This window comes from Pteronotus mesoamericanus, unplaced genomic scaffold, assembly GCF_021234165.1.
Source record: "Pteronotus mesoamericanus isolate MK-2021 breed Mesoamerican mustached bat unplaced genomic scaffold, CSHL_Meso_final contig_164, whole genome shotgun sequence".
In the NCBI taxonomy this organism is placed as follows: Eukaryota; Metazoa; Chordata; class Mammalia; order Chiroptera; family Mormoopidae; genus Pteronotus; species Pteronotus mesoamericanus.
In genome coordinates, this window is record NW_026555065.1 from 1975195 (window position 1) to 1989692 (window position 14498).

Below are 14498 nucleotides of genomic sequence, written 5' to 3' on the forward strand. Positions count from 1 at the left end.
GAGAATATGAGGTCTGTCCAGAAAGTATACCGCCATGTGCTATGAAAAATGAGAGACATTTATTGAAGAAGATACAAGATACAAAATACATTGTACACCTCATAGGACAATGACACTTCAGTCCCCTTCAAAGTTACGACCTTCTTGAAGAAATCTGATTCATTGATAGTGGTTTGAATCAAGTCACTAACAACTGAAGCACAATGTTCCTTCTGCACTGGTAGTAGGAGCTGTGGAACAAATTTTGCCATGACATGTTTCATGCCAAGATCCTGCGTCAAAACTCGTACACAGTAGTTTTGAAAATCCCCAGGTTGGCCTCTGGTCCTTGCACTGTTAGTCGCCAATCTTTGTTGATTGCAGCCCATACACATTCAACATTCTCAGGTGTTGTGGTTGTTGCAGGCCTTCCAGAATGTGGATGACTTTCAGCAGATTCTCAACCATCTTTGAAGCATTTGTGCCACACTTTTATTTGTGCTGCACTCCCTGCACCCTCCCTGAAAGTCTCCCACATCATCCAAATAGTTTCTGCAGAGGAATGTTCAAGCTTAACACAAAATTTGATGCAGATTTGCTGCTCTACTCACTCAGTCATTTTGAATGTGATGGCCACACAGTACACATGTTCACTCAGCCACATCTACCGCTTACTACTACGATGACTAGTGCAGTGAAACCATCATTGTTCATGCATGCACATTCCTGTCCACTGTCCTTGGCTGCCAGGTTACACTGCTATTGCACAAACTGTTCTCGTTATATTAACAATGGCTGGACTTTTTCCGAACAGACCTTGTACACTTCTCTCTAAAGACAATGACCAAAGAAGATATATAACAGGTACATGAAAACATGCTCAGCATCACTAATCATCAGGGGAATGCAAATCAAAACCCCAATGAGATATCACCTCACATCTGTTAGAATGGTTATCATTAAAAAGCCAAGAGATAACAAGTATTGGTAAAGATTTAGAGAACCCTTGGGAACTATTGGTGGGAATAAAAACTGGTGCAGGCATGATGAAAAACAGTATGGAGGTTTCTAAAAGAATTAAAAATGCAATTACCACATGATCCAGCAATCCCACTTCTGGGTATATGAGGTCTGTCCAGAAGGTGTCCAGCAACATAATATCAAAAATAGAGACATTTACTGAGGAAAATACAAGAAATATTGTACATAGGATGATGATGCTTCAGTCCTCTTCAAAGTAGGCACCTAGGGACCTCGCTCAGTTCTCCTGATCACCATCAGCTGCCCCATCGCTGAATCTCATCGATGGTCTGAAATCTCTTCCCTTTCAAAGGTGATCTTAGTTTTTGGAAAAGCTGTTGCAGGGCACCACATCTGGGCTGCAGGGGGACTGAGTCACCTGGGTGATTTGATGTTTTGCAAAAAACTCTGCATGAGACATGATACATGAGCGGGTACACTGTCATGATGAGGCTGCCAATCACTAGTTGCCCATAGCTGAGGCTTTCTGAATCATCCAAATAGTTTCCACAAAGGAAAGTTGAAGCTTAATGCAAAATATGATGCAGATTCATTGCTCTACTTGCTCAGTCATTTTGAATGTGACAGCCACACAGTGCACATGCTCACTCAATGGCATTTACTGCCCCCACTGACTAGTAGAGTGAGCTTGTCATTGTTTACAATATGAGCATTCCAGTCCCCCCTCCTTGGCTGCCAGATTACATCGATGTCGCACAAACTATTCTCATTATATTAACAATGGCTGGAGTTTCTCAGGGCAGACCTCATGTATCCAAAGGAAATGAAATCAGGATTTGTAGAGATCTCTGCACCCCCATGGTCACTGCAGCATTATTCACAATAGCCCAGAGATGGACACAACCTAAATGTTCATCAACGGATAGATAAAGAAGATGTTACACACACACACACACACACACACACACACACACATACATTATGGGATATTATTCAGACATGAAAAGTAAAGACATCCTGCCATTTGTGACAACCGATATGAAACTTGTGGGCATTATGCTAAGTGAAATAAGTTAGTCAGAGAAACACAAATATTGTGTGATATCACTTACATGTGGAATCTATAAAATTCAAACTTAGAGAAACAAAGAGTAAAGCGGTGGCTTGTGGAATTGGAGAGATAGTTGTCAAAGGGCAGAAACTCCCATTTATAAGTATAACAAGGTCTGGGGCTCTAATGTACAGCATGGTGATTATAACTATTGATAATGTATTATATACTTGAATGTTGCTAAGAGAGTAAATCCTAAATGTTCTCACCACAACAAAGAAATGGTAATTATGTGGTGAGATGGAAGTGTTAGCTAATGATATGGTAATCATCTTGCAATATATAACTATCAAATCAACACATTGTATACCTTAAACTTACAGAATGTCATATGTCAATTATATCTCAATAAATCTGGGAAAAAATAAAAAAATAAAAGACAATGACTTGACAGGTATGAGAAGTTAATAAAGGGTAAAAAAGTAGAAACAGACACCAAGCAATTTAGTATGACAATAACTTAAAATACTTGTCTCAATAAACAGTTGGACATACACAGCCCACTAGCAAAGACTGGCTATTTGCCTACCAAACTGGATTAGCTATAAGAAGTACATTAACTAGAACTATAAATTAAAAAAAAACTTACTAAAATGGCACAAAGAGTTTCAAAAGTATAAATATGTTAGTGAAGAACAATAGAAAGTAGTGGTGCTAAGTAGAGAAAAGTAGGAAAAATAACTTGGACTTTTTGTCTTATACATTGAGGTTCTTTGCCATCTGACCAAAAAAGCATTACAGATATGACCAAGAAAGGGGGTGGGTGCAAATAGATCTGATACACTGATTCACAATGAGAATTCCAGGCTTCTCTAGTGCCTGGAGCATAGTAATATGATTTTCCAGCACATTAGGGAAGCAAAAGTAGAACCAGAAAGTCTATGTACTGGCTGGATTTTGTTAATGTCACTTAAAATGGAGGAAAAAATCCTAGCAAGATACCAAATAGAGTGCAGCAGATGGTAAACAAATATTATGAAGCAATCTTCACAAAATCTGCAGTGTGTCACAAATATACAAAATGGCAGAGTTTGGGAAGAGAATCATAACAGGCCATATGTTGTTAGCAATTTTATTTGAGGCAACATGCAATCCAAAAGAGAAACCAAGAGAAGGAACATAAAGACCCAATAGAGGAGGAGAGGCAGCCTCAGGTAAGGGCGGCCAGAATGGCAAGCTCAGTGCCTACCAAGTAAACAGCAGACGCTGAAGGTCTCAGCCAAACAGCATCCACTGCAGTGACAGGACTCAAGTGGGCTTTGAAGAGAAACAATCTAGTTTCTACAAAGAGCAACAGAAAGTTAAGGCAATACATTATATGTCATTTGTCAATTCCTTTGGTGCCAGGTGAGAGTCAATTAGAACTACAGAAAAGACATTTTTCCAAGGCAAGAGGAAAGACATGAAAACATAATTGTAGAGGTTAGAAAGACATCAAGAGAAGAAATTACCAGAAAAGTTTTTAAGCCCTGGCTGGCATGGCTCAGTGGATTGAATGCTGGCCTGCAAACCAAAAGGCCTCCGGTTCATTCCCAATCAGGGTACATGCCTGGGTTGCAGGCCAGGGCCCCAGTTGGGGGCATGCAAGAGGCAACCAATTGATGTTTCCTTCCTTTTCTTTCTCCCTTCCTTAACTTTTCTCTAAAAATCAATAAATAAAATTTTAAAAAAAGAAAGAAAAGTTGTCAAATGTAGAGCCCTTCTTGGTTGTGGAATTTAAGATCCGGATAGGACAAGAGGCTAGTTTGTATGGCCAAATCTTCATATCCATGAGTTTTTACTTAGTTTCATGCCTCCCATCTCCTGATTCCTTCTTCAGTTCTTTGCTCCCTTCTTCTCTTCAACAAATATGTGTCTACTATGTAGCAGGCAATTTTCTGAGCACTGGGGACAGTAACAGTAGAAAAAGAAAACCTGGTCCCATGGAGCTTTCCCTTTAGTTGAGAGAGACTAAAGGGAATGAAGGAGTTTGGGCAGTACAGATATCTGGGGAAACAGTGTTCCAGGCAGAAAGTGTGTTCCCGTGCAAAGGCCCTGAGGCAGAAGAATATCTGGCATGTCTGACAGACTGAAAGAAACTCAGAGTAAATGGAACAGAATGAGAGGAGGGAGAGAAATAGATGAGTTCAAAGAAGTAATGGTGGAAGAGCTGGGGGCTGATGAGAAAATGCAGAGCCCGGTAGGGCATTTGAAGGACTTGGCTCTTCCTGCTGAGTAAGGTGGAAATCACTGGAGCATTTTGAGTGTTACGATCTCACTTAATTTCTAAAAGGATCACGTTGGCTGGTGTATGGAGGCAAAAGCAGAAATAGGGAGACCAGTTAGGAAATCAATGAATAATCTAGGTCAGGTAAGATTATGATGGTGGCCTAAACCAAGCTGAGAATTTGAGTAGTCATCACACAGAAGATAGAGGTAACAGAATTTGCTGGGGGGTGAGATTTGAAAAGCTTGTCCTATTACTTCATTTCTTCAAACATCCATGTGTTCCAGAAACAAATATTGAGTGAGTACTATTAGTCATGTACTATGATAAGCTTTCCAGGGATTCAAAAATGAGCAGTATTTTCTACTGCCTTCAAGGAACAATCAGCCTAATGCTTGAGGAAAGGAATTAAACTTCTTAATTCTCATGCAAAATAACAAGACTGCTCATAAACAGCTACTCTGATGAGATTAAAAAGGCTCTGGACTTTTTATATCAAAAATATTTGGAACCACAATTCTAATAACTTAAAGCTCTCTTCAAATCATCTCAAATTCTAGAATGCACAAGTAACTCTTACCTGTTAAATAATTTTTTAGACTCAGTGTAGGTCTATTGTGACTCACAACTTTTCATTAACCTACCTAGTTTTACTTATAAGCAACCACTTATCTTTTACATATACTATAGTTTAAGAAAATAAATGTCACTTTTCCAAATATTTTATGATTTCCATATATTTTATGACTTAGGCTTTTCTTCAAAGCAAAAAGGGGTTCTCACACTAACATTCTTTTTTTCTTTTAAATCCTCAACTAAGGATATGTTTACTGATTTTTAGAGAGAGAGGAAGGGAGAAAGAGAGAGAAACATTGATGTAAGAGAGAAACACCAATCAGTTGCCTCTGGCATGCACCCGGACCAAGGATTGAACCTGCAACCTATGTATGTTCCCTGACTGGGGACTGACCCGCAAACTTCTTGGTGTACAGGATGATGCTCCAACCAACCGAGCCACCTGGCCAGGGGGTAACTATTTGTAATGAGATTGCCTTTGTTATTTGAACATGAGGAGTGCCTCCTACAAGTATCTTTCCAGTAATCGGCTATAATTGTTTTCTATACTCTAAAGAATTTATATAATTCATATATAACTCACATAATTGCAATTTTGCTTTAAATGGTCATATAATGCCAAATTTAAAATGAAATATCATGTACTGGTTTTAAAATTTCCACCCAAAATACCTGTCCAGAAATTTATAAAACAAGTGAAAAGTATTCTATTCGATAAGAAATGAGTATAAAAATGGTCACGCCCTGGGCGGGTGGCTCAGTTGTTGAAGCGTTGTCCCATACACCAAGAGGTCCTGGGTTTGATTCCCAGTCAGGGCACATACCTAGGTTGTGGGTTTGATTCCCGGTCGGGGAGCATGCAGGAGGAAGCTGATCCATGTTTCTCTCTCACATCACTCAATCTCTCTCTCTCTCTCTCTCTCTTCACCCACCCACCCTTTCCCTCCTTCCCTTCTTCTTTCTCTAAAATCAATGGACATATATCATTGGGTAAGGATTAAAAAAAAAAAAGGTCATGGTTGAAGAAGGACATAAGTAAAGATTTATTCTATAGCCATTTTTCTGAACCAGTATCTTCATACTGACAAGTATGAAGGTATTTTGAGAGCTACAGAGCAAAACATGTGGTCAGAGTGTCACAGGAAAGCGGTGTTATATGTTATTTCTAGGTAGAAATCAGCATTTGTCTATGCAGGCTTTCAAGTAACCAGTAAGATTTTATGATCTAGCAACCAGCCCAACAGTCATTTTACAGCAGTAACTTGTCTACAGAAAAATCAAGGAGAGGAATGCATGTAACAGATCTGTTCAGAGAACTCATTAGAGGGCATAGTTGATTTTCATTACCTCATGTGTTAGTATACTCATTAACCTGTTAATAAAACTGAAAATCAGCACGGTCTTTGGGCTTATATAAATGTCAAGCTCCTACAACATATATAAGGTCCATATACGCAAATACACAAGACTTTTTAATGGTTATGGAATTTAGCCTCATCTCAGAAGTATTTTCACATCTGGGAAAAGACAAATTATTCAATAACTGATAAGGGGTCAATTGCCTATCTGCTTGAAAAATAAAAGTTTTATCTCCATCTGACAACTTTCACCAAAATAAACTGAATATAGTATCAAAAAACCCCCTTTGTAACAGAAATGCATGCTGTTAAAAAAAACAAAAAACAACACTAATACACATATGAACATGCTTAACCCCATTAAAGTAGAAAAAAATATGGATGAATGTTTTTCAATATCCTGGAACATGGAAGACATTTCTAAGCTTGACATAAATCTAGAAGTCACAGAGGAAAATATGATAAACTGACCATGTAAAAATCTTAAACTTCTCCATGGAAACAAAAGAGGGGAAAAGAAAAAAGACCAAAACCAGTTGAAAGAAAAGAAGTAAACTACACAAAAATATCTGTAACATGTAAGACAAAGGCCAATCTTCTTAATATTGGAAAGCTCTTAAATCAGAAAAAGACAAATAACCTAATGGAAAAATTGGCAAAGGTAATATTTCACAGAAATTAAATACAAATCACCAAATTACAAATGAAAAAACACTCAGCCTCATTTATAATGGAAGAAATACAAAATAAAACAATAATTAATGTTTTTCACCTACCAAACTGACATTGACTAAAGTTTGCTTATGCTGAGTTGGTGAGGGTAGAGAGAAATGGGCATTCTCAAACATTGTTGCTGGGAGTGTAAATTGGTTCTACCTTTTCAACAGAAACATAGTAATAGCTAGTACCATATTTTGCAATGTACAATGCGCACCCATGTTTTTGTGCACATTATACACAAGATTATTATACCTATAGTATGTAATCATTATACCCATGTAAAATGCAGATCCTTATTATTCCCTCAAAAATTTGGGCACAAAAGTATGTAATACACATGGCAAAATATGGCAATATGTAAAATATGGGTACTCTGTCTCAGTAGTTACAACTCCTAGGAATTTATCCTACAAGTATATTCTCACAATGTGGAAGATACGGAATAATGCTGGTAACTGCAGCATTTTTTTCCAATACTAAATTACTGGTAACAAACTTAAAACTGGTCCATCAATAGGTTAAATAAATTAAGCCATAGATAAAATTGAGCATAATGCGGTCATCCAAAAGAATGAGGCTGTGCACAAACTAATGTTGGAAAGGGGCCCAGTGTATACTATAAAGTGCGGGCAGGAGAAACTAGCTCCAGTATAGTATATAATGTGTACACAGAAGATTTCTGTAGAGATACAGAAGAAACTGTTAACTAGTGACTTAAGGGAAATGAGGGCTTTTACATTTTGCTTTATGCTATGCTATTTGAATGTTTTTAAAAGATCATCTATATCTTCTTAATTTAAAAAAATCACTTAGCTATTGAAAAGTACTTTCATTTTGGCTCTTATAAGGAAGAAAAAACAAGGAGTAAAAAGAAAGAGATTTAGGGCCATCAGTCTAAGATGTAAATTCAGCACAAATGGGCCTTCCTCCCCTCCCCCAGCCCAGCTCAGAAACTCTCAGACATGCCATCCCCAGGGACAAAAGTCAGAAAGAATACAGCCACTGCTGACCTTCAAGTCCATTCAGGACATAGGGCTGAGCCAACTGTGGGAATCTGAATTTGGAGCATGAATTGTCCATCACCAACAAATTATATCCTATGCCTGGGCAATAGCACAAATAATCCAAAAAAGCAAATTACATGGCTTTAGGTCACATGCATTTAATACAGATATAAAACATTCTACTTTATTCAACAAGGGGGTTTCTACAAGCCACTAAGTTAAGTACTAAGAAGAGAGCAAAAGTGAAATAAAACATGGTCCCTGTCACCAGGTCATTGAAAATCTAGTGAGGAAATGGAAAGATACAACCCACAAGAAGGCAGGCCCAAAGGGTAACCAGCTCCCATAAAGGTGCACAGAATAATTAATCATATTTGGAGGACCAGCGGTTTCTCAGAGCTGAAGAACCTGTAAGATTACCTGAACTTTTCCCTCTTTTCCACTTCCTTAAATCCTTTTCTCTACATTTATGTGAAACAGGTCAATCTGATGGTGCCTGCCCTGTCTCTTGTTGCTAGATTCATATAACTAAATACAGTAGAATCCCTTTTTGTGTAAGAAATCAATCAGTGCTAGGATATACTTTTCAGTAATAAATATACTACCATAACTATGTCTTTGATTAAAGTATTATGTCTTCACGAGTTGTTTTATCATACACATAAACGACTGAAACAGCTAAAAAATATCATAAATTAGCTTACAAACTACATCTTTCCAACTGTTTCTACATAGATTCCTTTTCATTCAGATCTTTGATTCAGAAAATAAGGTCTCTTGGAACAACGATGAAAAAACCAGCTTAGGACTTTAAGTCTATAATGGAAAGCATTCAATAACCTAAACACAAAAAAACTACTATTTTGTCTGCGTGTTTTTGTTTTTGTGGGTTTTTTTCCCCACCTATAACTGGTTCAGATGCAGATGGCTATCGAGCTGCTGCTGTGTTGGGGAAAAAAAAAGGAAAGGGATGTCAAAGAACTTAAACCTAGAAATTAAAGTGGTTTTTTTCCCCCGTTAGAGCTAGGTATACTTTTCAATATTCATTATAATACCATAAATATTTCTTTGATCAAAGTTTAACTTTTCAAAAGTTGTTCCATCATACTCATAAATAACTCATAAACCACATAAAACATACTGAACACACTTCTCGGGCTTTTTGACGTGTGGTTATAAAGAGCACAAGTTTGACACTGAAAAAGAACTGTGTTTGAATCTGAGCTCCACCACTTCCCAGCTGATCAACTTTGGCAATCACTTCATGTCTCAGAGCTTCAATTTCCTCACAGGTATAATTTTCCTACCTCACAGAGTTGTTGTAAAGATTAGCAACAATCTAAGTAAATCATGTAGTACACTGACTGGCACAGAGAGGCCATCAATAAATGATAGCTAAAGTAATCAGTATTACTACTAATTACTACTATGAACTTAACTCTTGAAGCCTTTGGGGCACAGGTCTGTTGAGCCACTTTGGGGGATGCAGAAAGCAAGAAGTAGAAAGTACAAAGCTTCTTTTATGCCACGCTTAAGAACAATGAGAACACATGATTTCAAACATTACGACAACTCTCAAAACACGTCTCAGCACTGGTTGAATATGTATATGTATTTATATTGATGCTCTAGAGTCTACTCCAGAAATTTCACTTTACCATTTACTAGCTGTAAGACTCCAAGCAGGTTGCTAAGAGATGCCCTTTCCTTAACTAAAACAGAGCTAATAACAGTCTGTGAAAGTATTAATACTTCATGGGGATCTTGTGACGGTTAAATAAAATGATATAACCCATGGAATGCTCTTAGCACAGCATGTGGCAACGGTAAGTACTCCAAATGTTAACTACCAGACCATCCATGAAACCCCTGGCACCCCCAACGAGTTACTGTAAGGGGTCTAAAGTGCTTGCAACACTAATATGCATTTCAGATATAAGTGCTACTTTTCAGTAGTATACAGAGTGTCCAGTGTAGCTAATAAAATAGTAATTATTTTGAGAGTTCTATTCAAGTAGCCTTTAAAAACATGTAGTAATTACTGAAAAATATTTAAACGATAGAGAAATATATAAAATAAAAAGAGTGTCCATTCAGTCCAGCCCCCACGTCACCTTTCTAGGGGAAACCCCTGGAAAGCACTGTGGTGGGCAACTTCCGATCTTTGTTTCTCAATATATTCATGAAGTTGGGAGGAGGAGGGATTAGCTTTTTCACAAAATGGGATCATACCACATGTATTATTTGTTTATTCAATAATATATCATGAATCTTTCCACATCAATGTATAAAATCCTAACTCGTTCTTTATAGCCACTGCTCAATGATTCAAATTATGGATAAATAATTTATTAATCTATTATTTTAGGTATTTAGCTTATTTTTAATTTTTTGTTATTAAAAATAATTCCAGCCCTGGCCATGTGGCTCAGTTAATTGGCGCATCATCCCGCACTCCAAAAAGTAGCGGGTCTGATCCCGGGTCAGGGTGCGTATGGGAGGCAGCCAACCGATGTTTCTCTCTCTCCCCTCGCCCTAAAGTCAATAAACATATCCTCAGGTGAGGATTCAAATAAATACATAAATACAAATAATTCCACAATGAACACTTTGTTTAAAGGGCATTCAACATATGTCTAGGTCTTTCTGTTGGACAGCTTCCTAAAAGTATATCTGCTGAGTCAAAGGTTTTACACATGTTAGATTTTGGTAAGTACTGCCAAACTGTCCTCCAAAGAGAACATAAATAAAACAGAGGACAATGTGCTCTTTGTCATTAACCATCTGCTTAAACCATAAGAACAAAAAGTACACTATCATGTGGAGAAGCCATACATTCTTTTCCATATGGAAAGTGGCCCTCATCTTCAAAAAAAAAGATCAGAACTAACAATCCACTATCCTCCTCAATGCCAGAGCTACTTACTAAACTCTCAACATTACTCAGATTCTGACCTTTCCTGCAACGACCTGGCTCATGTCAAAACCAGTTTTCTAGTGCCCTGCCCCTGCCCCCAGTCCCTAGGCCAACTGGTTTGGTGTGGAGGATGGTGGGAAAAAAAGACTAAAGCCCTGAGGTGTTGCTAACATCACCTAACAGCCTTGCCAATTCCCACTAAAACAGAATTATTCTATTCAGTGTTCATTTAAAAGCTCTACTATGTTGCTGTTATAAAGCAGCAATGGATTAAAACCTCTTAATCAATAATCGCTGGCCTACAGGTAGTTTACAGGTTTCATTTTACGCCACAATATTATTACAGTGAAGAGCAAGAGCAGATAAAGGTCATGTTGGTAATTAAAGCTATATTATAGAAATATGCACACCCAAGATATGATTAAATAAGAAAATATTACTCAGTTGAGTATCATCATTAAACTTGCATTAATTTATAAATATTTAAATGTACCATATGATCATCATAAATAATCTGATTTTGTCAGTTTCTAAAGTAATGTAACCCATAAGCCCTTTGAAAAATTACTGCAGAAGGGAAACAGTCAAAGTATACCAGCCAAACTTACATTCAAATGCTGTGGTGGTTGCTTCAGGCAGAACCTGGCCTATCACATCCTAAACAGAGAAAGAATAAAGAAACACAATTAGCCATCTTCTTTATTGCTAACATGTGGCAAATCCTAGAGGAAATATGAGAACCTGGAAAAGATTTTTGACATGATGTAGGCATAAACTATAAAAACATTAGCTCATAATCACACCTAGCCCAGCAATGTAAACCCAGAGCTTAAAGCTCTACTCCACGTGGGGTTAGGAGCTGGGGGTAGGAGGAATCTTTACAAAATCTTTTCTACTTTATATTAACATAATCTTTCACTCTCAATTCAACAGTGTATAAAAATACACTGTTGTGTATTTACAAAATATTTGGTTTCTTCTATAGAAGGCTATGGAATGTATTACAGTAGAAAGAGTAAGGACTTTGGGAGGCAGACTGGCCTGGGTTTGACTCTCAGCTCTGCACTTACTGTGTGACTGGGAACAAATTACTTAACCTCTCTGAGCCTCAATCCAATTATCCTCCAATATGGGTCCAATAATACTTATAGAAGTAATATAAAAATTAAATTAAAAGTATAATATAAGCTAGCCTAACACATTGTAGACATTCAACTAATGTAATTCCTGATATGTAACTAGCAACACCCTGACTTGCATTCATAGTGGGAAAAGCTCAAAAAACAAGTTTCTGTGATGACATAAACCTATAAAGCCACATTTAATATAAACAATTCATATCAACCTTTATTCTCAAACAACTGAAAAATATATATTTAATGACACTAAAATTAAGGCGGTCTAGCTTACAATAAATTTTTTTAAACTGTATATAATCTGATATCAATGTTTAAATGAATTTATGAAGTTGAAAACACTTGAAAATTAGTCTACAGAGATAGCTTAAAGAGGCCCAGAGCACCTTCAAGAGCTAGTCAGTTCTGGGAAAAGTGATCCTCCACTGTGTCCATTCAACCCAAATGGCCCGTAAACCTCACTGCTCTCGGGCAGCTCGGCCACAACGCCCACAACGTCCCTCCTGGGCTGTGCCAGAACTGGCACCAGGCAGCCGGCTGCCAAGACCAGCAGGAAGTAGTTCTCAGCAGGGAGCCCACAACCCCTCCAAGCGGGGCACTTAGCAGAGTGGCGGCTGCAACTTCCTTCTAAATGCAGTTCTTTAGAAGCTTTTGCTGCAATGTCAATTTGCATAATAGCCTTGCCTCTATGGTGCTTTCTTCCCCCCCCCCAAAATAAATCTGCATATAAAATTGATCAAAGGAAACTATCTTAAGCAGCTCTCACTTTTAGGGCCAAAGGAGATGATTTTTCTCTCTGACTCATCTTAGCAAGTGAAACATCAACTTTCAGAGGAATTATTTGTCAAAGAATTTAGTGTTAAAAAAATAATAATTCTTTCTAGCCCTGGCCGGTAACTCAACCGGTTAGAGTGTCGTCCAGATATGCCAATGTTGCAGGTTTGATCCCCGGTCAGGGCACATGCGAGAATCAACCAATGAATGCACAAATAAGTGGAACAACAAACTGAAGTCTCTCTCTCTCTAAAAAAATCAATAAATGAAAAAAATTTTAAGTCTACACTGTGCATAGAAAGTATTTATTGACAAGAGGGGATGGGGAAGGAGGACAATGGTGGAAATATATATATATATATATATATATATATTTGTTTAGAAGAAACTAAACAAAGAACATGTATGAATGACCTATGGACACAGACAACAGAGTGAGAACTGACTGTGGGAGAGGGGGTGGGGTGGGAAGGGTGGGATGGGCGGAGGAGGGCAAAGGGGCAAAATATTGAAACAACTGTAATAGTATAAACATGATCTTAAAATAAAATTTAAAAAATAAAAATAGGAAAGAGAATATATATTGACAGGTAAATGGAAACTGTAGAGCAAGTATGAAATAAAGCACACAGGCCATCAGCGTAAAGCCTGAGAGTGTGGACTGGAGCCAAACTGTTAGGGCTGGACATTGGCTCTGCCGCTCACTAGCTGAGTGGCAAAGCCTCAGTTTCCTTCTCTGTAAAATAGGATAATAACTGTACCAACCTTGTAGGGCTAAATGAGTTAATATTTGTAAAGTGCTTAGAAGAGTACCTAGTACATACCTGTATTAGTGTCTGTTAAATAAAACAAGTCACTGACAACTGGAACATTACAAAGCTGATCTCATAAGGAAAGCTTAAATTTCAGTACCCAACAATCAGCAGAGGACGGTCACTCATTCACTTACTTCAGCCTTCCACAGTACTTACTGAGGACCTTTGCTAGCCAGTATGGGTAAAAAACAAAAAAGCAAAAACACAGAGGACTCTCCTCCCAACCCTCCAAGTCTAGGATATCACTGGTTACTTCAGGAACTCCGATCATTCAACCAATCTTGAGATATGAACTCTACAGCATTAGCAGACTCATTTAGGGCATTTCCTACTTATAAATAGCAGACCTCATCCAACAGCAAATCTCTAATAACTGGCTGAAAACCCTACTGAGCAGCAATGACATCTTTTGCCCATCAACATAAACAAGGAGCCAGATGTGCTTTACATTTAATGTCGGGGGAAAGGAGAAAGAAAAAGCAAACCTGCCTGAGAGAATCATCTTGTTTTGTTAAAGGAATCGAAGGGAGCTATCATAATGACCAAACCTAAAAAGTATGAAAATTGGTATCTACTGGTCATCTCTAAGCAGGACACTTTAACAATTTTATTCATATTTTCCAGTTATATTTTAAGTGACTTATTTTGAAGCAACCCAGTCTTTTTTTCAACATAACATTTACCTACCCTAAAGAGGTTTCAAAGAAAACTTGTTTGAATATCTTGATAACTATCATTTCTTCATCCTTTCCTTCTCCCTCTTTTCAATAAATCAGTCAAAAATCTGACAGACCAAAAGTGTAAGTAAGCATCTACAAAGTATCAGGAGCACAAAGAACACATAGCTTTAGGTGATAGAAAAATAAGATTTAGGAAGATTATAAGCTGGTCACAGAGATAAAGACAAATCTAGAACATTAA

The 14498-nt window shown here is 37.6% G+C and overlaps 1 protein-coding gene across 7 annotated transcripts in view; it reads right to left on the minus strand.

The window, feature by feature from the left end:
• The window catches only part of MAP2K5 (mitogen-activated protein kinase kinase 5), a 249028-nt gene that overhangs the window by 230384 nt on the left and 4146 nt on the right, over nucleotides 1-14498 (minus strand). For all 7 annotated transcript variants that reach the window (XM_054565240.1, XM_054565238.1, XM_054565237.1 and 4 more), the window contains exon 2: nucleotides 11461-11509. In XM_054565240.1, the coding sequence (XP_054421215.1) occupies nucleotides 11461-11509 (49 nt within the window). The remainder of the gene's footprint in view (nucleotides 1-11460; nucleotides 11510-14498) is intronic.